The sequence below is a fragment of the Galeopterus variegatus genome, unplaced genomic scaffold (assembly GCF_000696425.1).
Source record: "Galeopterus variegatus unplaced genomic scaffold, G_variegatus-3.0.2 Scaffold2031, whole genome shotgun sequence".
Lineage (NCBI taxonomy): Eukaryota > Metazoa > Chordata > Mammalia > Dermoptera > Cynocephalidae > Galeopterus > Galeopterus variegatus.
The window spans coordinates 49,613-74,994 of NW_007728142.1; the positions used below are offsets into that span (position 1 = coordinate 49,613).

A 25,382-nucleotide genomic window follows, 5' to 3' on the forward strand; every position below is an offset into this window, starting at 1 on the left:
TTTTATTCTCTTAAGGTGTAAGTTTAGGTAGTTGATTTGACATCTTTCTTCTTTTTCATTGTAATTGTTTACAGGTATAAATTTCCCTTTTAAAACTATTATTGCTCCCATAATTTTTGGTATGATGTGTTTTAATTTTCATTTGTCAAGATATTTTCTAATTTCCCTTGTAATTTCTTTGACCCATTAGTTATTCAAGGGTGTTGTATTAGTCACGGTTCTTCAGAGAGACAGAATCAATAGGATATGTTATAAATATATGAGAGGGAATTTGTTAGGGGAACTACCTCATGTGATTGTGAAGAAAAGTCCCACAATAGGCTGTCTGCAAAGTAGGTCATCTATGTGGCACTTGAGCCAAGAATTCATATCCCTGCACTCTTCCTTTTCTTTCCTCACTTTGTCCAATGCTAGGAGCAACCAGCCAACATCATTATATTCCTTGGATTTCCACAAATACTCAAAGGTATTATGTATAGAGTCACTGAATCCCTTGCCTTTTACAAGTGGGAGACTCAGGAGTATCAAATGGATTTATTTTGCATGTCTCTTTAAACAGTTCACACTATGGACTATCACTGCTCTCTGTATTATTAGAAGTTGAGTTGTTAGCATTTTTAGGTCTAAAGCCCCGAAACCAATTGAAGAAATTTATCTTTAAGATTCTGTTTCTCTAGAACCACTCCTGGTACCAAAATCTGTATTAGTTGTGGTTCTCCAGAGAGACAGAATCAATGGGACATGTTGTAAATATATGAGAGGGGATTTATCAGGGGAATTAGGTCACACAATTGTGAAGAAAAGTCCCATGATAGGCCTTCTGCAAACTGGATGCCAGTAGTGTGGCTCAGTCTAAGTCTGAAGGTCTCAAAACCAGGGAAGCCAATGGTGTCCTTGGTATAAGTCCTAGAACCCAAAAGCTGAAGAGACTTGACCTCTGATGTCCATGGACAGGAGAGAAGAACGCGTTCCAGCTCCAGAAGATAGGAAGAGAGCTTTTTTCTCCATTTTATGTTCTCTCTGGGCCCCCAGCAGATTGGATGGTTCCTACCCATATTGAGGGTGTATCTTTCCTACCCAGTCCACACAGGATCTCATGCTAATCTCTTTGGGAAACACCCTCACTGACTCACCTAAAAAGATAGCTTTACCAGATTTCTTGGCATTCCTTAATCTGATCAAGTTGACACACCTAGAATTAACCTTCACGTGTGTTGTTTAATTTCCATGTATTTGAAGATTTTCCACTTGTCCTTCTGCTATTGATTTCTAGTTTCATTTGCTTGTGACTGGAAAAGATACTTTGTATGATTTCAGTCTTTTTAAACAATTTATTGACTGGTTTTGTGACCTAACATATGGTCTATCCTGGAGAATGTTCCATATTCACTTGAGAAAAATGTGTATTCTTCTATTGTGGAGTATTCTATATGCCTGTTAAGTCCAGTTGGTATATAGCGTAATTCAAATCTATTTCCTTATTGATCCATTGTCTGGTTGCTGTATCCATTGTGAAAGTGGGATATTAAATTATCCAACTATTATTGAAGAGCCATCTATTTTTTCTGTCAGTGTTTCCTTCATATATGTAGGAGCTTTGATGTTTGGTGAAGTATGTTTATAATTGTTTTATCTTTTTGATGATTTGACCCTTATATCATTAAATAATGTCCTTTTTTTCTTGTAACAGTTTTTTTTACTTTAAAGACTATTTTATCTGATATTAGTATAGCGATCCCTGCTCTCTTTTGGTTCTATATGCATGGAATATCTTTTTCTATTTTTTTCACTTTCAGCCTATGGGTGTCCTTAAATCTAAAGTGATCTCTTATAGACAGCATATAGTTGGATTTTGTTTTAATCCATTCTGCATATATATGTCTTTTGATTAGGGAATTTAGCCCAATTATGTTAAAGGTAATTACCAATAGAGATGGACTTACTATTGCCATTTTATTTGTTTTCTGTCTGTCTTATAGACCTTTGTTTCTTATTTTTTCTTTGTTGCCTTCCTTTGTGGTTAGTTGATTTTTTTGGACTAAGATGTTTTGATCCCTTCTCAATTTCTTCTTGTTACATTCTATAGATATTTTCTTTATAGTTACCATGGGGATTACATATAACTTCTTTTTTTTCCCTTTTTTTCGTGTCCGGCAACGGACCGCAACCCTCAGTGTCACGCCCGTACCGGACCAGGACCGGCAACGGGATCGCAACCCTCGGTGCTGCGCCTGCCCCTCGCTCAGCCAGTGAGCGGGAACCGGTCTGTATGTGGGATCCGAACCCTCGGCGGGAGTGCCACCACGCTCCCTACATATAACTTCTTAAAGTTATAATGATCTTTCTTAAACTGATACCAACCTAACTTCAGTTGCATTCAAAAACTGTACTCCTTTACAGCTCTACCCCCACTTTGTTATTGGTGTTACAAATTATATAGTTTTGTATTGTACACCTATTACAGTAGTTTTATAATTATTTTTTAAACTTATACATTTACTTATTGAGTAAAATGTTATGCTCTTAATAATAAGTTGACAAGTCAAATGCTTCATAATTTTCTCCTTAAAATGTACATCAAAAGTGCCTACCTGGGCTGGCCAGCTAGCTCACTCAGTAGAGTGTGGTGCTGTCAACACCAAAGACAAGGGTTTGGATCTCCATACCAGCCAGCTTCAAAAAAAAAAAAAAAAAAAAAAAAAAAAAAAAAAAACACCCCAAAAGACAAAAGTGCTTACCCATTTCTTCCTTTTTTTTAAATTAAATTTATTTTTTAATTGACACATAGTAATTATATATTTCTATATAAATTTATATATATTGATATATTATATTCCAATGTGATATTTGGGTACATGTATACAATGTGCAGTGATCAAATCAAGGTAATTAACATATTCATCACCTCAAACATTTGTCATTCCTTCATGTTGGGAACATTCAGAATCCTCTCTACTAGCTACTTGAAATTATACAATAAATTGCTGTTAACTGTAGTCTCCCTGCAGTGCTTAAAAACCTAAAACTTATTCTTCCTAGCCAGCTGCAATCTTGTATCCATTGACTACTCTCTCCTTATCCCCCCTCCTCTCTATGAGATCAACTTTTTTAGCTCAAAATATGAGTGAGAACATGCAGTATTTCTCTTTCTGTGCCGGGATTGTTTCATTTAACATAAATTTTCTCCAAACTTATTTATGTTGCCGCAAATGGCAGAATTTTGTTCTTTTTATGGCTGAATAATATTCCATTGTATATGTATACCTTTTTTTTAAAATTCAGGAATCCATTGATGGACATTTAGATTGGTTCCATACCTTGGCTATTGTGACTGGAGCTATGATAAACATGAGAGTGCTGCTATCCTTCAACATGTTGATTCTTTTCATTTGGATATATAGTCAGTAATGGGACTGCTGGATCGTATGGTGGTTCTATTTGTAGTTTATTGAGAAAACTTCATACTGTTTTCCATAATGGCTACATTAATTTACTTTCCCACCAACAATGTGTAAGAGTTCCCCATTCTCTGCTTTCTGGCCAGCATTTGTTATTTTCTGCCTTTTTGATAATAGCCATTCTCTAACTGGGGTGAGATGATATCTCATTGTGGTTTTGGTTTGCATTTCTCTGATGATTAGTGATGCTGAGCATTATTTCATATACCTATTTTCTACTTGTATGTCTTCTTTTGAGAAATGTCTATTCAGTTCATTTGCCTATTCTTTAATTGGATTATTTGGGGTTTTGTTTTGTTTTGTTTTGGGGGTTTTTTTGCTATTGAGTTGTTTGAGTTTCTTGTATTCTAGATATTAATTCCTTGTCAGATGAATAGTTTGAAAATATTTCCTCCCATTCTATGAATTGTTTCTCTGTTCTGTCGGTTGTTTCCTTTGCCTGCAGAAGCTCATTAGTTTCATATAATCCCATTTGTCCATTTTTGCTTTTGCTGCCCATGCTTTTGAGGTCTTACTGATAAAATCTTTGGCTAGTCCAATGTCCAGAAGCATTTCCCCTGTGTTTTCTTCTGGTACTGTCATGGTTTTGAGTCTTACACTTAAGTCTTTAATCCATTTTAAGTTGATTTTCTGTATATGGTGAGAGTCAGAGGTCTAGTTTTATTCATCTGCATGTGGATATCCAGTTTTCCCAGCACCATTTATTGAAGAAACTTTTTCCCCTAATGTTTGTTCTTGGTGCCTTGATGAAAATCAGTTGGCTGTAGATACATGGATTTATTTCTGGGCTCATTGGTCTGTTCCATTGTTCTGTGTGTCAGTTTTTGTGCCAGTACCATGCTGCTTTGCTTACTATGGCTTTGTAGTACATTTTGAAATCAGGGAAAGTGATGCCTGCAATTTGTTCTTTCTGCACAGAATCGCTGTGGTTATTTGGGGTCTTTTATGGTTCCATGCAAATTTTAGGATTAAAAAAATTTTTTTTTATTAATATCTGTGAAGAATGTCATTGGTTGTTTGATGGAGATTGCATTGAGTCTGAATATTGCTTTAGGTAGTATGGTCATCTTAACAATGTTAAATCTAATTAATGAACATGGGATGTCTTTCCATTTTTTATGTCTTCTGCAATTTCTTTAATCAGTGTTTTATAGTTTTTCTTATGGAGATATTTCACATCCGTAGTTAAGTTTATTCTTAGGTATTTTATTATTATTATTATTGTCACTATTGTGAATGGGATTGCTTTTTTGATTTCTTTTTCTGCTAGTTTGTTGTTGATGTATAGAAATGCTACTGATTTTTGTATGTTGACTTTGTATTCTAAAGCCCTGCGACTTTAATGAATTTGTTTATCAGGTCTAAGAGTTTTTTGGTAGAGTCTTTAGGTTTCTCTCTCTATAAAATCATGTCATCTGCAAACAGCAACAATTTGACTTCCTCCTTTCAATTTGGATGCCCTCTATATCTTTCTCTTGCCTAATTGCTCTGACTAGGACTTCCAGTATTATGCTGAGTAAGAGTGGTGAGAGTGGGCATCCTCATCTTGTTCCAGTTCTTAGGGGACAAGCTTTCAACTTGTTCATATTCAGTATGATGTTAACTGGGTTTGTTATATATGGTCTTTATTTTGTTGAGATACTTTCCTTTTATACCTAATTTGTTGAGTTTTTTTTTTTTATCATGAAGAGATATTGAATATTATCAAATGCTTTTTTTCGGTGTCTATCAAGATGATTATTTTTTTCCTTTCAAACGACCCATTTTCATATTCCCTGATTCTTTCTTCTGCATGTTTGGATCTTATGTCGAACCTCTCCAGTGAATTTTTCAATTCAGTTGTTTTATTTTTCTGCTGTAATAGTTGTTTGGTGGTTCTTTTAACTAGAACATAATTTTTATCTTTTTGATATTCTCATTTTCTTCATATCTTATTTTCCTGATTTCTTTTAGCTATAATATCCATGTTCTCCTTTAGTTCATTGAACATATTTAAGACAGTTTTTAAAAAGTCTTTCCCAAGTTCAAAGCCTTTGTTTCTTTAGGGTCAATTTCTGTAGATTTATTTTCTTCTCTTGTATGGGCTATGTTTCACTATTCCTTTGTATGCCTTCTCATTTTTTATTGAAAACTGGGTATTTGAAAAAACAGCCACCTCTCCCAGCCTTTGCAGACTGGCTCTGTGCAGAGAAAGACTTTAACTAATCAGTCTGGAATGAAGGATTAAGGTCTTTTCAGGCTGTTTCTAGACATGCATCTTCTCTGGGCCTATATACATTCTTTCCCCCCCAATTTTCTCATATACTTGGCTGCTTTTAAATGTCTTAATTTCCCTATGAGTCTCAGCCCTGCTTCTTCTCAGGGCCTTAGATGTTCTATTGCATTCATAAGCTCTTTTCTCCAGACACCCATGCACCTACAGTCCCTGTGCAGCTGATATTCAAACTATGCCATCATTTCCATGTCACCTCCAAGTCAGTTCAGACCGAAACCAGTACCTTGGGCAGCCCTCAGACAAGCCAGAATATTGCAAACAAGTTTCAATTGTTTCCTTGTGTCCTAGGGGAGGAATGAAGTATTGGGTGGCTTTCTCCCAACTGCATCATGCTGTGCAGAGGAGGGAGTGGGGCAAGGCAGTGAGGAGCACCATGGAATTTCCTGTGGGTTTGAATGTGGCTTTTTCTTGGTCCAGCATTCTCTTGGCTGCTACAGATCCTGAACTGGTTTCTGGAGCTCCCTCAAAGCTTTTTAGGATGGTCTGTTGTTTTTTACTTGGTGTGTCTGTGGGATAACGAGGGCCTGGGGTTCATGATTCTGCTGATGTCACTCCCTCTCAGCCTCCTTTTACTTTTTTTGTTTGTTTTCTTGAGTGCATCCTCTGGTAATCATTTCAGATAAGATTTGTTGAAATTAAAATTTCTGGACATTTGCAATATGAAAATGCTTTACTTCGTCCTCCCCATTGAATGCCAGCCTATCTGGCTAGAGAATGCAATGTACATGATTATTTTCCTTCAATACTGAAGTTACATTTTCAGTATCTTCTTGCGTTCTGTCTCTTTTATTTTTCTCATTGTTGCTTATGGAAGACCCATGTCTTTTTGAGTCTCATTTTTTTAGGTAGTCTGTTTATTTTATCTATCTGCAGTTTTGGGGGATTTTTTCAATCTAAAGGCATTCCTGTTTTCAGCTCCATGGAAATCTTTTCTTTCCTGTTGTTATTTCTGATATTTTGATACTTACTCATATTTACCACCTCCCTCCCCCATGGCTCCTATTGGGTGCACATTGTAGCTTCTGGATCTACCTTCCAAGTTTTGTAACTTTCTTTTTATACTTCCCATTTCTCTGTCCAGTTGTGCTTCATTCTGGAAGGATACTTCTACTTGATTTTTTTTTTTTCAAATTCACTCTTCATTTCTCTTTCATTCACTATGCTATTGAAGTCATCTAATAAGGAGGTTCTTTGTCTTGGTTTTTCATTTTATATTCAGAGATTGAGTTTGTACTTTCTAGAACTTCAAATTGTTTTTTTGTTTATGAAGGCAACATTCTCTCACATGTCTCTTAGTAGGCTTATTCGATTTTCTATTTCGACTCTTGTTTCCTTAGATTTTTGTACTTCTGTATTTGTTGAGTTTGATTAGTCTCTTTTATGATTGTGGCTTGCCTTGAGTGAACAGTGATTCTTGGTTGCTTGAGCATCATTTTGTTTTAGAATTACTCTTACCCCATGGATATGTAAATGCTATCCTTCTCCAGAAGGACAGGCTACTTCTAGTGATTGGAGGTGGCGGGGAGAATCAGAATGCGTTTCCTGGAGTGTGTGTCAGTAATTCTTCTTATGGGCATGGGGCTCTATGTCCCTCTGATCATGGCCACTTGGGGCACTTCCTTGCCTCTCTGACTCCAAGACACTCACTGCTTCTGTTTGGAGCCAGGTGACCAAGGGTCCCGTGGTTGGCACACACCAGGTGAGGGAGAGGTCAGCCCTCTCTGAAGCTCCTGCTGTGCTCCCTTCTGCTCTCGTCACCCCAGGACCATCTCTTCCTTTTGTAGTTGCTGTGGTTCGATTTCCTCTCCAAAACTCCAGTTGAAGCTTAATCCCCAGTGTGGCAGTTTTAAGAGATGGAGCCTCTGAGAGGTAATTGGCTCTGCCCTCATGAATAAATTAATCCATTTTTGTATTAATGTGTTAATGGATTAATGGGACATTGTGGGAATGGAACTGTTGACTTTATAAAAAGAGGAAAGGAGACCTGAGCTAGCTTGTGAACACACTCTCACCCTATGGCTGTGTTATGCCCCATGTCATCTCGGGACTCTGCAGAGAGTCCCCATTAAGAAGAAAGCCCTCACCAGATGTGTTCCCTTGACCTTGAACTTTTCAGCCTCCTAAACTGTAAGAAATAATTTTTTTCTTTATAAACTACCCAGTTTCAAGTATTCTGTTATAAGTGACAGAAAATGGATTAAGATGGCAGTGGACCATATCTACTATCATTTTCAGTTACAGATGGATTCTTCTATCAGCCCAGTTCACCTGCTTTCCATTGCTTAAGGATTTCCTCTTCATTTGTGTTACATATAGATACCTCTTCTTGTTTTCCAGCACTCTTGTGAATTTTAAAAATGATCTCCTCAATGTTAGATGAATCCTATGATACTGGATTGGAGTCAGAAATCACCATGAACTCATGTTTATTGTAATACATATGCAGGTAGATACAAAAATAAATATGGATATGTGTGCACACATGGGTTAGTACACAAAAATATATTTCCTGGCTCAGTCCACTGAGAGGACCTAGAAGCAGTAACACCTCAGCAGCAGCAAGTGCATCTAGTACTTACACCTTGTTTCCTAAATCCCATTCTCCAGTAAAAGGAACCAGCTTATTCCCTGTTTTCTAAATTCCATTCTACAGTAAAAGGAACCAGCTCCCTCGGGAAAATGGCTCCTTCTAGGGCTGGGACAAGGAAAATGCAAGGTGCACCTGTAGTATCTGCTAGTGCCAGAAAGTGAGGAAGTATCCTAGGGGGTGGGGCATGTCAGGTAGAGCAGGAGCCAGCCTGATGCACTCCCAATGCCCACAGCTGGGACAATTTCAGCTTGCTATAGTCATAGTGCTGGCTTTTCACCTCAATAAAATAACCACCCATGAGTCCACATATACCATAAATAAATGATTGAATAAATAAATAAATGGGGGAGAAGAGAGAATTCTTATCTTACAGAAAAATCTAAATTAATAAATGTAGAAAGAATGAGAGAAATATAAAATCACCATTAGAAAACCACAGGATAATTGTTGTAGGTAAGGTCCTCTGATGAATTAGTGCATGGGAACTTTACGGAGAAATAGAATTTTTGCATAGCCTCAAAGTGTCTCCCCCAAATAGTTACGGATTGCTGTGGTAGATTTAACGTATGTCCTCAAACATATGCTGCCTTCTAGGAGCTGGAGCTTAATTCCCCTCTCCTTGATTGTGAGCTAGACTTAGTGACCCATTTCTAACTACTAGAGTATGGCAGGGCAAAAATAGTAAGTTTGCACTGGAGAAACCTTGCAGACACCACCTTAGCCAGCGATCCAGCTCAGCGTGGCCAGTGATGAGCCACTTTCGAGCGTGTACCCTGAGGCAATGCAGGGAGTCCACCTCCCCTCTGTGGTCTTCTCCCTCCACCCACGACCTGTTTAATGACGAGGAAACATCAGACAAACCCAAATTGAGGGGCATCCTACAAATACCTGCCCCATGCTCTTCCAAAGTGTCAAGGTCACAAAAGATGACAGAAGATGAGAAGCCGTCCCAGACTGTAGGAGACTGAAGAGATGTGACTAAATGCAGTGGGCGATCCTGATTTATGTCCTGGAACAGAAAAGGGACATTAGTGGAAAAACTAATACATTCTGTAGTTTAGTTAATCATGGTGCACCAGTGTTAATTCTTTAGTTTTGGTGATTGTCCCATGGTTACATAAGAGGTTATCAAGAGAAGCTGGATGGAGGGTGTGTGGGGACTCTGTTGATTTTAGAACTCTTCTAAAGTCTCAAATTGAAGAGAAAAAGTTAAAAGATTGTCTCCTCTCTCCCCCTACCCTCCAATTTGGGGGAGGAGAAGGGTAGCAAAATGTATGTTCAGCCTTCCATCTTAATCCAGTATGTTTTTGTTGTTATTAGAAAAAAAATAAAGTACACCAAGTAGTGACAAATTGTTTTTTAATGTGAGTGGGCTAAACCTCCTCCTGCAGAGATAATTCATAGGACAGGTCAGGATCCAGGAGGCAGGAAAGGTAGCGTACACAGATGGGCAGGGAATAGAATTTAAGGAAGGACTGAAAATTTGTGGTCAGAGTTGAAGGAAACCAAGAGGGGGAGGCAAAGCATCCCAGGCCTGGTGACAACAGGGAGTAATTATCACTGTAGGCCTAAAGGGGAAGAAGGGGGAGGCATGGTTCCCAGCACCTGTTGCAATAGCCTTGAATAAAGTCTTCCTCGCAGTTTTAAACAAGTGTCAGAATAGCCTGACAGTGGTTTGCCTGCATGGAGACGGCTCCTGCTGGCCTGGCCGGCATGCTGCTTCCTCATTGTCCTGCCCCCCTTCCTTCCCTCCTCATCGCAGGCCCAGTCGGTCCCCTACAATCCTGGGAAAGGTGCCATCTACACCAAATCCCACCACCATCCTGCACAATTTCAGCATCCACCTGGGTGACTCATTGGAAACCCAAGCCTCGCACCTTTTGGGTGGCATTAGATCCAGCGACTTCACCTCCAGTTCACTTTAGCCACCCACTCTCATCCCCTGGCCCAGAAATGCTCAGAATACTCTGAATTCTTAATCCCATAACACCCCCTCCTGTCCCAGCTTCTCCCCCTCTGGTGCTCTTCCGCCCCCACCTCTGTGGGTCTTTGAGCTCCCAGCCTCCACTCCTGCCTGCCTGGCCTCCTGCTCCCTTTCCTGTTCAGCCTTCTCTCAGAAAAGTGGTACTGGAGGCCAGGGATGGGCTCCACAGGCCCTTTCACACAGACAAAAAGCTGGGCTGCTTCAGGGGCCATGGTAAGTGTCCCAGGACTGCAAGGGACCAACTGAGCCAGCGACAAGGAGGGAGGGGAAGAAAATGGGATAGGATAGGTTACAGATTGTACATCGACTTTAACTGTTTTTCAGCTGATGGACATAAAATATCTTGAGAAAGTAATGCCTTTTCTGATGGATGCTCAGAGGTCATATGGGCCAGCAGCAACCCCTTAGCTGATAAGCTTAGTACCAAGGTTGGAAGTGGTCGGGTAATAGAATATGTTATTTAAAACAGCAAACAGGCACCCTTGAATCTCAGTGAGCACCCAGGACTGAGGAGCAGGGAGTAGTGAGCCCATGGCCTCTGTGCTTGGGGCATCTCAGGCCCTGTGGCTGTCTTCTGCTCCACCTTGGTCCCTGTTGTTCCTGAGATGCCTGAGGTGGCACCATTGCATCCGCGCTGAGGAGTGCTAGATCGAGGCCTGGAGGCAGTTAAGTGACATGTCCCACTCATCAGTCATGCTGAAGGCAAGAAACCTCCCCTTTGCAAAAAGAAAAGTAACTACGAGGTTTGTTAGCAGTAGGCACATTTTTATATTTTTTTTCTTTGGAGTTCAGGAACTTAATGAACTGTGTATGAGAGAGCTAAGAAAATATGTTTGCTTCAAAACCTTTTTTATTTATGTCTTGAATTTTGCTGACAAGTGTTATGTTGTTAGGTGCCAATTACCATTTTTAAAGGAGAAAATTGTACCTCTAATCTCGTTTTTCAATCTAAGAGAAGAGGGACTTACATGCATTCCTTAAAAGGGATAATTGTGCAGAGGTGAGGTTGGGGGTTGGTGGTCATTGGCTGGAGGGTAGAGAAAGGGATTGTAGGCAATGAGGGGACCAAGCCCAAAGACCTGATTCCACAGTGGGAGGCCCTAGCCTGAGGTCCACACATGAGCTTGCATGTTTGAGATGGCATTGAAATTACTAGCAACACGTGCTTGCGTGTGTGTGTGTGTCCCTTTGTGTCTGCACGTGTGCCTCTGTGTGTGCGTGTGTTCATGTGTGGTATGGTATGTGCCTGTGTGTGTGCATGCCTCTGTGTGTATGTATGTGCATGCGTGTGTGCCACTGTGTGCATGTATGCCTCTGTGTGCATGCATGCATCTCCGTGTATACTTGTGTGCATGCATGTGTGTGCCTCTGTGTGCGCCTGTGTATGTATGCATGTGTGTGCGCACTCCATGCTTGAATATGGGAGGGATGGTTCTTGACACCCTCGTTCTCAGAGGCACCTGTATCATACTTGTCCCCCATCCCCACAAAAGAGGCTGAGTCACTGTTTGGAAAGCTGAGCAGAGCAACTTGTTCTGACTTCTGTGAGATGGCATTTGGTAATTTCTTTCCTGAGAGCCTGCCTTTTCCAGGAATGACTGACCTGACTTTGAGCCCTCACCAGACCTCTGCTGTGTCCTTTTCTCTTCCTTCTAGGCCAACACTGGACAAATCGATGACCCCCAGGAGCAACACAGAGTCATCAGCAGCAACCTCGCCCTCATTCAGGTGAATCTCAGCTTTGTCAGATTAATGAATCTGCTCCCTCTCTTTTGAATCCGCAGCCAGGTCCGCTCCAGGTAGGAAGGGTGAAGGCTAAGTGAGCCCTTGTCCCTGCACTCTGTACTGAACTTTAGGGACACGTGGCAACCTGTACACCCCATGTCTACCAGATCACATTCATGCAACACCTCCAGAGCACTACCACGTCCGCCTGAAGTAGACGCCTCCTCTGGGACTCAAGTCCTTCCAGCTTCCCTACTCCCTTCTTTCCTAGCCAAAAAACTTCTTGAGAGTTTCACCTGTGCTGGCTCCTTCTCTTTCCTGTGGCCTGTGCAGTGCTAAAAGGCTCTCTTCACACTGTCTTGACTCCATCTGTGCTCTCCAGGGTCTTTGGTGTTCCCCAAATTAATGCACCCTGTGATTGCCTTGTGCATGTGATCATACTTTGTATTTCTGGGGCATTTGTGGATCATTCCTGCCTGGAAGTTCCCCCATGGCCCTGCTCCTGCCTCTGCCTGTTTTTTTTTAGCCCTTGAGAGAGCCTCTTAGCCCTGCAAGTGCTTCATGGTCCTCTCAAACTTGTACCTCCTTCTGCCAGACCCTCACCGGGCTCCAGGCTCATCCTGGAAATGTAGTACAGAGTACTACAGGGTCAGGAGACCCAAGGCAGGAGGAGATGAGGAAGAGACTGGCTCAGGGGCAAGAGGGAAGGCTGGGCGTGGACCTAAACAGGAGTTAGTTCTAGCCAAGAACCTTCTGGGCTTCTCTGGGCAGGGGCAGCCTGTGGCAGCACAGAGAACATGGACTCTGAGGTCACATGGTCCATCATCTCTCAACTGGGTGGCCTTGGGCAGGGCCACATCTTGTCCATCAGATTAGGATGATACCCTCTTTACCTCTCACCTGAGTTCCAGAACTACTACATCTAACTCTCTACTGGGTGTCTTCATTTGCCTGTTCCAGAGGCAAGCCCCAAAGCACAGCAGATCTGGCCTCATCGTCTTCCTTCCTCACACCCCCCTCTTCTGGAGTCCCTAGCTCTGCCTCATTTGAAGATTGGAAGCTCACTCTGGGAGTAAACCAGCCGAGGGACCTGGGGCGAGTCTCTTCACCTTCTCTGTGCAATGGGTGGTGGTGAGGTTTCCATCGTGTGAAGCTTGTGGCATCTGGCCAGCACTGGGCCAGCCCGCAATCATGATGGCTCGACCCCGAGTTGTTCTCAGCTGCTTCCGTACATGCAGACCCCGAGGATTCTACCTTGGAGTTGTGCTCGAGTCCAGTCCTGCTGCTGCTCCTCCTTCTTGCTTGGCCACCTTATCCTCAGCCTCGATGACTCAGACCTTTGCACTCCTCTCAGGCTGCCAGGCTCTTGGCCTCCAGCTATCCTGTGTGGCCACCTGGCTGGCCTTTTCTAAAACTGAGCTGATCGTGCCTCTTCCTCCTTAAGCCCCTTTGTTGGGTCCCCTTGTATAAGGGTGGGCCTGGCCCAAAAGGCGCTATGTGGCCTGTTCCCACCCCTCTTCACCCCTCCCCGCCTTTGCACACACAGCTGCCTCCTTGGAATGTCTTTTCCTCTTGTTCACCAGCCAGTGAAGTGCGTGAACAACTCCACGCAGCTCTGAGTTCCAGCTCCTTTCCTCTTTGGTGCTGTGCACATGCTGCTGTGGCTGCCCTCGCTGACCAGGTTGCAGCTGTGTGTTTAGATGTCTGCCTGCTGCACCTGAGGCGAATCTCAGGGCCAGGACCATGTCTTGTGGCTGAGGAGCTGCAGAGATACAGGAGGCACTCGTCATGCCCCCAACAAAAGGTCTGGCAGGGCACAGGCAATACATGCCTCTGCTGCAAGTCACGCTGGCTTCACTTCACTGTTTTCCACCAAATCCTTGTTCCTATGTGTGCATATTTCCACATAATGGGTTATCAACAAATGCTTAGTAAGACCCATTCTTGGCCAGGCATTGGCTGTGCACATAGTTCTAATCATAGCAAGGATATAATTTTGTCTCCTCCATTTTTTTTAAAAAAGCTTAAAACAAATGTAAATGGTACAGTAAGTTTTGCAACTGGACTTTTTAATAACTTCAGCATATTCTATCATATTAATGTGAAACCAAGAGTGATATTTAAAATTTTTTTCAGCTGGTAGGGCATGGGGACTCAGCAGTAAGATCAAAGGGTAGCCGAGAGCTGGCCCGGCAGAGCACTGGGGGCTACTCAGCACCAGCCCTGCCCCCTTCCCTGAGCCACCGCCCTGGGGGTGTGCCTGGAGTTCTTCCCAGTCTGACTGTCTTGATAAATTATACTGCAATGAAAATATCCTTTTTGCCTGAACTTCTTAAGATAACTTCCCACAAATTCAAAGGGTATGAACAGTTTAAAGCTCTGATTTTTCCCAGGACTACAAACTATTTTGGATTTTAGTATTAAATAATCAGCATTAGCATTAATATTTGAGTTATATTTGAATTAGTTTCTCTGTATCCTCACCCTCACTGAAAGTACTCTTCTAAACTTCTTTTTGCATTCACCATATTCATATGTATGTATGTGCCCACAGATAATATATGATATGGTTTTCTGTGTTTTTTTAACATAAAAAGTTTTATACTGTACATATAATTCTGTTACTTGTATTTTTCTCTTAGTTATGATGTAATGAATGAAAGTTAGTTAGAACAGAGCATGGCAGATATTTAGCATGCAGTAAATATCAGCTGCTAATCATCATTTTTATTATCATTATTACATGGTTCTTTGTACACATATGCAAATGTTTCTCTGGGAAAAATGCTGATCGTAAGGTATAAGGATAATTTACAGCCAAGTTTCTCCCCAAAGTTTCTGTACCAATTTTTACCACCATCAAGGTATAAGAGCACACTATTTTCCCACATATTTGTCAATATTTTATATTATCAGCCTTTTACATTTTAATCTTACCTAGTCTGATGGGTTAAGAACAAGCACATCCCTTCATGCATTCATTCAGCAACAATGTCTGAGTACCTGCAGAGGGCTGGCCCCTGTCCTTAGAGCTGGAGACCCAGCAGAAAATAAGACAGCACTTATCTTTTGAAAGAGGAAGGTCAGCATCAGCTACACATGAGTAAGATACCTTCAAGTTCTCTATAGAGAATCCTGATTGCTGGGGAAGTTGACCATCTTTTTGTATGCTCCTTAGCCATTTGTATCTCTTTTTCTGTGAATTGCCTACCCATATCCCTTGTGCATTTTTCAGTCAGATTTTATTATTATTATTGATTTATAAGCTGGGCTTCATTATTATGGAAAAGAATCCTGTGTTAGTTCTATATGTTGAGGATATTTTCTCCCATTCTATCCTTTTCTTTGCCTTTTGTGGTGTCCTTTATCATATAGAAGTCATACATTCATCCTATCAGTATTTCTTAATGGATTTTGCATGTTGTACCTTTAGGAGAAGAGTCGAGAATCTTAACAATATTGTCCTATATGTCCTTTTACTTCACACTTTGGGTTTCTGTGTTCAAGGATGTGTGTAAATGGTATGAAGTAGGGACCTATTTTTTTTTCCCCTGAACATAGATATCTAGTTTAGTCAGTATTCTCGTATTCCATACTGATTTGAAATGCCACATTTACCATATAAAATTCTCATATATTCATGATTAAATTTTCATATATTAAATTAAAGAATTTTATATATCCATGATTCTATTCTTGGGCTCTATTCTGTCCTGCTGATCTCTGTGTCTGTTTCTGCCAATTACCACACTGCTTTGATTTCTATAGCTTTAAAATACATATTGATGATGAATATGCAAAACTCCTCTTTGGCCTTCTTTCTCTGAATCATCTTGGATGTTCTCACACACTTACTCATCATCGTGAGATTTAAAGTGAACTCTCAGACGCCATGAAAGTCTTGTTGGGACTTCGGTTGGATTTACACAGGCTAACATGGGAGCATTTTCATCTGTGAAGAGCGAGCTCTTGTCATCAACACAAGTGTGGAGCTCATTATTTCTTCAACCTGCTCTATAAAATCATGTGTCTCCCTTCAGACATTTTGAATTAGAAGTGCCATTATCAATACTCAGATTGGGACACTACATGGGTGCAGGATCAGAGCAGAGCAGGGTGTGTGCTCTGTGGGATGGAGCCAGGAGTGCCACCTGGGGTGGAGCAAACCACGGACACAGCACATGGGCAAGTGCCAAGGAGGAATAGCAGAACAGAGGCCGCATGTGTGTGCTGAGGTCACTGGGACTGCTGCTGTGAGTCCTGGGGTGTTCCCATGTGCGGAGCAAGGGCAGTTTTCTGTACTGCTGGGAGTTACAGAGCACTTTTGCCCAGACCACTGAGAGGTGAATGTGGGCAAGAGACAGGCTAGTCCTTGACCAAGGCCTGAGTAGATGAAGAATTAGATTCTGCAATGAAGATGGCATCCAACAAGGAAGCAGAGGTGGAAAGCAGGAGTTTGTGAAGGAACTGGGTTGAAGGGAGGTGCTGGTGGTGTTTTCCTGGGGTGGAGGGGGTCAGAGGGACCCTCCCTCATGCTTCTGATCTCTCCCCCGGCAGGTGCAGGCTACCGTCATGGGGCTCCTGGCTGCCATTGTCGCTCTGCTGCTGGGTGCTGTGTCTAGGGAAGAATCAGACTTGGCCAAGGTGCAGTTGCTGTGTGCCAGCAGTGTCGTCACCGCCTTCCTTGCGGCCTTCGCCCTAGGTGAGCTGTGCCCCTGTTGTGTGCCCCCCCAGCTGTCCCACCCTTTCCCCGGTGCCCTCATCCTGGCTCCTCTCAGGTGCCATGCCTCAGGCTCTGTTCTCAGCGCTTTGTGTCTCCACTTCCTGGAGGTGTGAGAGATGGCACCACTACAGTGGCTCACATGCATGGTGGGCAAGCACAGTTGCTGAGCACTGACCAGGCCATGTCATCCAGCTGTTCGTGATTTGGTAGCTGCTGGGTGTCAGCTCGGTGCCCAGCCATGTAGAGCATTGTGGATACACTAGTGGACAAAACATGTGAGCGTACACATAGCTCAAGTGAAGTGCCACATGTCACTTTTGTCACGGAGCCTCCTCTCACAGACTGTGCAGTAGCCTCCACTCCTGGCCATGCTCTGTTAGTTTCCTGTCTTGTTTACTTCAGTCCTCTACCCGACAGGCATGTCTCCTGGCTGGGCACAGAGCCTTTAGGTTATTGCCACTACTTAGCTCAGGGCCAGGCCAATACCCAGTGTTGGCTGAATGAGTGGATGTTATCCTGGTTCTCTCCTGGATCGTGCATCTTGTAGACCCTGTGCCTTGCTTTTGAGCAGTGAAAGAAGGAACAATTGCTAACTTCATAACTGGACTTGTCTTCACACTTCTGTCCCCACCTGACTACGCACTAAGTGCTCTCTGGGCTCAGCTCTGTGGAGGTTTACCCTGTGGGTTATTTGGGGTTTCTCATTCCTGCCACATGGCCGATCAGCCACATTCCTGTGCTGGTGCCTGCAGCCAACATAGAGGGTCAGCAAGAAGAGGAACGTGTGCCCACAAACCTCACTTTCCCAGTCAGGATGTTTGCTGAAGCCAGCTCCTGGTCATGGCCCGGGCATGTCACATGAATGGGGGATGCCATGACCCAGTCTGGTCAGAGATTGGGGTAGGATGAATCTGCCAAACCTTGTAGAGAAGCAGAGCCCAGGAGACGTTTAGCATGAAGTCTCCTCTGAAAACAGCACAGTCTCATGATTCAGGTCAGCCATGTCCTTGTAGGGCCTTGAGGAGATCACCGTTCCTAGCTCCCCACTTTCTAGAGGGAATGAAGCTCAGCAGCATGGCCATTATCTGTACTGTCCAAAGATATTCAGAAACATTGCCAGTGGCTCACCCTGTGTGTCACAGTGGCTGTGACATAAAGCCCCATTGTAGTGGTTTTTAATAAGCACTCCCAAACCAGTGGTGTCACTTTGTGTGGTTCCTGCAAGATTGTCACCAGCTCAGCAGCTCTGCCATGCAAATGCAGATTCACTTAGAACTGGCGTTTTAAAAGTACATATAGGGGCTGTGACCTGGTCACAAGACAGGGAACAAACTGGCCGGTGCTGGTGGCTTTAGGATGGCATTGAGGGAATGATTGTAATTATTTCTAGAGTTACAGATCCGGGGTAAAGTGCTAAAATGCGAATAGCCAAGATACAGAATATCTGCTTAAAGAACCGAGTGAGAATCTGTTGAATCAAGCCCTGGGCAGTGGATAGTGGACTGGAGGATCACATGTGATAGTTGCCTTCAGAGCAGAGTTGGAGTAGAAAGCAGGACCTCAGGAGGCGTGGTGACCTCTCAGATCTCAGTGCCACACTCTGACATCCATACCCACCTGCACTCTGGCCACACATGGCTTCCCATTGACAGCCCTGCCAAGCTCCTGAGATGGGCCTCTTCTCTGGATTCATGGCCTCTGACAGCCTTGCTGAGGTCACCTAGATTACAGTGCCATCTAGCACACGTCCCCCACCTTCCTCCCCTCTCTCCTTCCCCTGGGGCCCCACCTGCATCGTGTCCTGGTCTGCCAGTGCTCCCGGCTCCCCCACCTCCTTCCCCATACTCCCCCATGGGCTTTGTCCCTAATATATCTCTCACATGGCTGATTCCATCTTGGCCTCCATTCCTCAGAGGACCCTTGCAAGCAAGGGAGGCCACATTGCCAGACCCTGGGGGCTCCCGTGGCTCAGAGCATATTTGGGGCAGCCCTCTCTGCAGTGGGGGGCTGCAAACTTCCTGTCTTTGTGGTACCAGTTGATTTGGGAGCCCAGGAGCCACGTGCCCTGCCTGAGTGTGTCATCAGAGCTTTCGGGACATTCAACATCAGTCTCACAGGTCACAAAGTGGAGTCTAAGTCTCCCAACCTTCTCAGGCCTCCAGTGTGGTGGGAGGGACTCAGAGGGTCGGCAGCCTGGCCCACACCTCAGCTTGTGTGGACAGAGGCAAGTGATGAGCAGCCTCCTGCCCATCTGCCAGTCCCTCCTCCTAGACTGCTGTAGATTGGATGCCCTGCTCCTACCCCATTAGGGCTTAATCCCCACTTAAGTGTTGAGAGTGGGAAGTCCTGTTATGGTAATTGAAAGGTGGGACCTTGAAGAGGTGATTAGATTGCATGACCATGCTGCAGTGAGTGAATTAATAATGGTGATCAGGGGCATGGTTCTAAGGGCTTTAAAAGGGTAGCACATGAGGAGGTTAGCCTCTTTCTGCTCTGCCATTTCGCAGTGTAACACCCTGCTGTTATTGTTACCACCACCAAGGCCTTCACTAATGTGTTCCCTGTACTGTGGACTTCCCAGCCTCTGAAACTGTAAGCAATAAATTTCTTATCTTTATAAATTATCTAGTTCCAGGTATCTTGTTATAAGCAACAGAAATGGACTAATACACATGCTGTCAAACCCTGTGCCACTGAGTCTTCCCAAGGCCCACTGACTCATGGGATCTGAGTCTCCTCTCTGTCCTCTCTGCAGGAGTGCTGATGGTCTGTATAGTGATTGGTGCTCGAAAGCTCGGGGTCAACCCAGACAACATCGCCACACCCATTGCAGCCAGCCTGGGAGACCTCATTACACTGTCCATCCTGGCTCTAGTTAGCAGCTTCTTCTATAGACACAAAGGTAGGGAGGACTCCAAGGAGGAGGGGTTGGGACAGGCCACCACCAAGGGTGAGTGAGAACATTTGTACCCAGCTCGTGGCATTCAAATCAGGCACTGTGCCCACGGAAAGGAACCCAGGGTGTTGTGGAAAGCCTGAGGTCACTCAGCAAGGTCAGTTGTCCTTGAGAAGTGCCTCATGCTCTCCAAACCATGTGAGAGGTTGAGCAACTCAAGTCTGCACACGTGTGGCTGTTGACTCCACCTTTAGTGCAGAGGCAGGCGGGAGGGCCTGAGGCTGGGCTGGCCTTTTGCCCTCACAGGGATAAAGATGGGGGTTGGGTGGGGTGGGCCTGTGGTGAGGGTTGTTGGAGGAAATGCCCCAGACAAAGGGAACAGCCTCAGCAAAGCTGCAATTTGTCACTGCCTCATGGGAACATGGATTTGAGCAATCACCCTATTTTTACATGTTGGCAACTGAAGCAGACAAAACAGCTCTGACTTAGAGGGAACTGGCACTGGGACCCTTTCTGTCCCAGCTGTGGGACCGTCTCCTGCCATCCTGGGTGTTGTCTGCCACCAGCAATATTTAATCACCTGGGAGATTCTCAAAGTGCATGTAAGTGGCAATGAAGATCTGTAGGAATCAAATAAGGTGACCCAACTTTACTTTCAAGCCAAACTGAATTTAAAACAAGAAGATTTGCCTACAGGTTAATTATTTGAGTTTGATTTGCAAAATAAATAAGAGTTCCAGGCCTCCCCAGGTCCTTTCTCTCTGCTCCCTACCATACTGTGTGTATATTTTAATACATGGTTTGAGTTAGACTTTAAATCACTGTTGGATCGTCTGTCTCTCCAGTGAGACTATGCACTTATCTCTGGTATGCTCAGGGGAGTCACTTGGCCTGGCCAGTGTTAGATAAATCCTAACTCTCTGAGGAGTGAGAGGTGACTGTTGCACCTGCTGGTGCCATTGGGAAGGACGACAAGCCACGCGCAGGGGTGGTGTGCATGAAGTGGACCTCTAGGGGGCTTGTGAGTGGTTATGGAAAACTTGGACTGGGCTATAAAATGTCCTGTAGGGAGATGCTCCTGCAGTCTGCTGTCTCCCAGAGCATCTGAGAGCTGCTTAGAGCTTGCTGGACCTGCCTGCTGTCTCCTGGGATGGTGCAGGGGCCAGCCACGTGCACCGTGAAGTGCTCTGCAGCCAGCCTCAGGCACCCATGGCAGAGGAGTTGGCCAGGATCGTTCATTGCCTGTGCACTACTGAGTGCTGGGGAACCCAGGGCAAGAGGGGTGTGCACCTCCTGACCCTGCCCTTGGGAGGGTGGGCCAGGGGTGGAAGGACTGTTCTAGAGAAAGCCAATGTCTTGTTCTGGTCACATGTGGAAGGTGAACTCGCACAGGGTATAAGACAGTAAGGGAGTGAGTGCAAGAGGTGCCGAGTGTGTCGGCCTCAGCCTGGCCCCACATAGCACTTGACTGGTCTAGACCCCAGTCCATCTTCACTGGCCTTCCGCCAGTTGAAGAAGGTGACACAGGGACAGAAGTAGCTACCAGGCTGGCTGTGATACCAAAGCAGTTGCCTCAGCCAGCAGCAGGGTTGCCATCGTGTAGCTGGCTCTGGCTTCCACAGACCCAGGCTGTAGCCCCAAAGTGACTCTTGCTGGCTGCGTGTCCTGAGCAGCCACCTCTTCATGCATCTGTCTCCTCGTGGTGCGTGTCTGAGGATGGCTGTTAAGAACATGAGATGAGATCATGCACATGAAGTGCTGAGCATGGCGCTGGTGCACGGTCACTATCCCATGGTCACTGTCCCATGGACAGCACTGCTAATTATAGCAATGACATTGGGGTGGGAGGAGCCCCAGGAGAGTACTTTATGTCGGCAAAGTAGCAAAACAGAGAAGTGGAGGTGAATGTGGCAGGGATTGAGGACATGGGGGAGCTTTTCCAGTTGCTCAGTGCGATGGTGTGAAATCTTCAGAATATATGAGAGGACAGTCCACCCTAAACTGATGAGGACAGAAGTGTCTCCTCAGACTTCTAGCACCCTTAATTCCCAGCCCACCTCTCACCTGTGGAACCTTGGCCACATGAAGTGTATGTATCCCCTTTTTCCTTCCAGACAGTTGGTATCTGATGCCACTGGTCTGCATCGGCTTCATAGCACTGACCCCTCTGTGGGTCCTCATTGTCAAGCACAGCCCACCTGTCGTGAAGATCCTGAAGTTCGGGTGGTTCCCAATCATCCTCGCGATGGTCATCAGCAGGTGAGCGAGGCTGCAGCCCCTGTCCCTCCCCCTGAGAGCTGCAGAGCCCCCTGGAGTGGGGATGGCAGTCAGGCATTGTGGGTCATGGTCTGAGTGAAATGTAGCTGTGGGCCCCTTCACTAACTCTGAAGGACTGGTGAGGTCCCCCTCTTTTGTCTCTTTCACCAGAACCTTAGCCCTTCTGCATTCTAAGAGGGGCTGCCCTGGTCATAATTGTCAGAGCACCAGGGAGCCAACAAGAGCCAAAGCTGGAAATGTCAGATGAATGCACTGGGGCCCCAGCACCCTGCCCCGTCCCTGTCACAGTGCTGTGGGATACCAGTTTTCAGTCCATGGCTGCCACCGCTCTGCTGGCCCAACCCCTGCTTAGACTGCAGGGTGCCTCATCTTAGCCTCAAGACAACCGCTCTGCCAACCCATTCATGTGCCTGGTCACCGTCCACAGCATGGCTGCTGGTGAGACCTAGAGGGCTATGGGGTTAGTCCCCACCTCAGACCCTTAGGCCTTTCAGCTGAGCCCAATTCGGTTGCCCTCCAGCCCCATTCTTGAGGACCCTTTCCTGCTAGGAGACTTTGATGGGGCCACCCAGTCTGTTCTGATGTGTTTTCCTAACTTTGAATCTCAGGGAGAAGAGGTTATGGTTTAGGTATCCTTGTTTCCAGAAGGTTCCAGGCTTATACAAATTGATCTAACTTCTCCAGAGTTATGAGAAGTTTCAAGGGGTAGGAAGGTCTTTGCTTAACTACAAGAGCTGGGGGGGGGGGCAAGGTCTTGCAATATTTTCTGAAGGAGCATGAGGTGATACTCGTGTAGGTTCTGTTTTCTGGTGATGCTCATGCAGGTTCTGTTTTCTGGTGATACTCATGCAGGTTCTGTTTTCTGCTAGAGAGCACCTCAGTCGTAGCTCAGGAGCCATCTCATAGCAGATCCCAGCCAGTTGCGGAACCTTGGAAAGGCATTTGTTTTTTTAGTAGCGGGTTGACATTACCTGATGGGCCTTCTGAAACAGCTGAGGCTCAGAACAGAGGTGGAGGTGGAAATGCATGTGCAAGGTATACAGGACCCTGGGGAGACCTGCTCGGCTGCAGCAGATACTTGTGTAGGGGAAGGAAAGTGTTTGCTGAGGCTGGGAAGACAGGCTGGTCAGGCAATTCATAGAGGTTTGTAGGGCCACGGTAAGTGTGACCTCTCTGATCATTTGACTGCTCTCTGATCTCTCCACAGTTTTGGAGGGCTCATCTTGAGCAAAACCATTTCTAAACAGCAGTACAAAGGCATGGCCATATTCTCTCCCGTCATCTGTGGTAGGTATTGGAGGTGGTTTTCCCAGGTCCCTGGCACACATCTGGCCCAGTTAGGGGTAGTTCTCCAAGGGGGTGGGGGCAGCCACCACCCCCCAAAGGGAGCTGTCGCATGGGTGAGCCCTGTTCTCTGTCAGATCCCATGCCTGCCCCACAGAAGGGGCTCGACATGGGTTTTGGTCAGTTGAGTCATTTGGCCCTGGCAGAGCCTGAAACCTTTTCCACACACTGTGGAAACCAGGAGCCTCACCAAGAAGCCCCAGAGTTTCCAGAGGGGGAGCGTTCTCATGGTGGGCTGAGCGTCCTGATTCTGCCTTTCTGGGCCCTGTCTTTGTTCAGCACCCTGTCATGACCCCTGCCCCCACCTACATTTCCCCTAAAGAGACCCCTCCGTGCACATACCCAAAGCATCTGTGAGTGTTGGAGTCTGCACTAACTTTTTGGGGTCCCCAGAGAGGGACTCACAAAACACACAAATTGAAATAGTTTAGCCGAAAATGTCTTTTCTTAAAAGCCCTCCGGCCGGCCAGCCAAGAGAGGTGTTCGAGGCGCTTTTCCTGGGACAAGCCTCCTTTATCACCATAGGATCATCTCACCCCACCGCTCCCCTCCCCACTCTTACCTACTGTTCTCTTCCTCTCCTTCCCACCTTGAGGTGAAAAGACCCCTTTCACTTTCTCGAACTTTCCAGACTGTAGTCTGGTTCCTGTCAATTCCCATGGCTCTAGCTCTCTTACCCTGAGTGGTTTAGCAAGCTGTCTTAGACCCACCCATCCACCTCTTCACCCCCTTCCTGAATTCCCTCTCTCCCTTACACCCTCCCTCTGGCCAAAAAATATTTATTCAGAGCCTGCTTTGCCAAACAAAAGATATTTATTCAGAACCTGCTTTCCCTGTCTTAAGAGATGCTGTCAAGGTGTTATAGTTACTACCTCTATACCTCACTCACAAGGCCTGGGTCACCCTTACTTGGTGCCAAACAAGATCTGTGGCCAAATGGGAGGGAAGGAAAAAAAAAAAAAATTCAAGTGTAAAATCAATCAAAGGCTTCCTGGAAGAAGTGGACTTAAAATGAGGGATGGAACTCAGAGACTGGTGTAAGAAAGGAGAAACCAGATTATTTTCCTCCTTGCAGGTATTGGTGGCAATCTGGTGGCCATTCAGACCAGCCGCATCTCCACCTACCTGCACATTTGGAGCATGCCTGGCGTCCTCCCCCTCTGGATGAAAAAATTCTGGCCTAACCCATGTTCCATTTTCTGTACCTCAGGTGGGTCTGGTGTCTTCCAGAGGCCACGTGATCATTTTTTTAAGCAAGTAAAAATTGATGTCCTTAGAATGTGATATTTGTAGCAATGGATGCCTGAGGCCAGTGATGACCTCAGCGCAGATCACCTTCAAGGTCCCAGCTCCTTCTCACAGAGACCTGACTCCCCAGCCCTGCTTTTCATTCAGTCTTTCATTCCCCAAGTATTTGTTGAATGTCTACCAGGTCCTAGGTGTCAGGTGACAGGGCCAAAACAGAGACAGCTGGTTTCTTGCCCTCTCAAGTAGACAGTCTAGAAGAGCAGATAAACACAGAACAAATGAGCACATAATTGCAAATGGTAACTTGTTCCAAAAGGCAGAAGCACAGGGCACAGTGAAAAAGAATGAGAGAGATCACAGGCTGGGGATGCACAGCTTCTCTCTGAGGATGAGCAGGGCTTGGTGGGGAGGAAGAATGTTCGAGACACAGGGAACAGCCTGAGCAAAGGCCCAGAGGCAGCAAGGAGCTTGGCAACTTTGAAGAGTGGAAAGGCCAGTGAGACCTGAGCATACTGGGCATGAGGGGATGAAGGAAGAGAGAGAGGTAGAAGGATGTGATCCTGTAGAGCCTGGCTGCTTCAGGAAGGAGACTGGATTTATCCTGAGAGCCACTGGAAGCCATTGGAGGTGTTTTATCTTTTTGCTACTTTTAAAAATTGGATCTTTTCTCCCGTTATAATTTCTTGGGTCATTTCCTTTCTGTTTTAAGAATTGCATTTAGCCATCTTTTTTTTTTTTTTTTTTGTCTTTTTTCGTGTCCGGCAACGGATCGCAACCCTCAGTGTTGCGCCCGTACCGGACCAGGACTGGCAACGGGATCGCAACCCTCAGTGCCGCACCCGCACCTCACTCAGCCAGTGAG

At 45.1% G+C, this 25,382-nt stretch overlaps 1 protein-coding gene across 3 annotated transcripts in view; it reads left to right on the forward strand.

Annotated features, from left to right (window-relative positions):
* SLC41A3 (solute carrier family 41, member 3) overlaps positions 1-25,382 on the forward strand; it is a 63,145-nt gene that overhangs the window by 31,263 nt on the left and 6,500 nt on the right. For all 3 annotated transcript variants that reach the window (XM_008580124.1, XM_008580125.1, XM_008580126.1), the window contains 6 exons: positions 11,964-12,035; positions 16,590-16,734; positions 19,511-19,657; positions 21,766-21,910; positions 23,136-23,215; positions 24,348-24,482. In XM_008580124.1, coding sequence (XP_008578346.1) covers positions 11,964-12,035; positions 16,590-16,734; positions 19,511-19,657; positions 21,766-21,910; positions 23,136-23,215; positions 24,348-24,482 — 724 coding nt within the window. The remainder of the gene's footprint in view (positions 1-11,963; positions 12,036-16,589; positions 16,735-19,510; positions 19,658-21,765; positions 21,911-23,135; positions 23,216-24,347; positions 24,483-25,382) is intronic.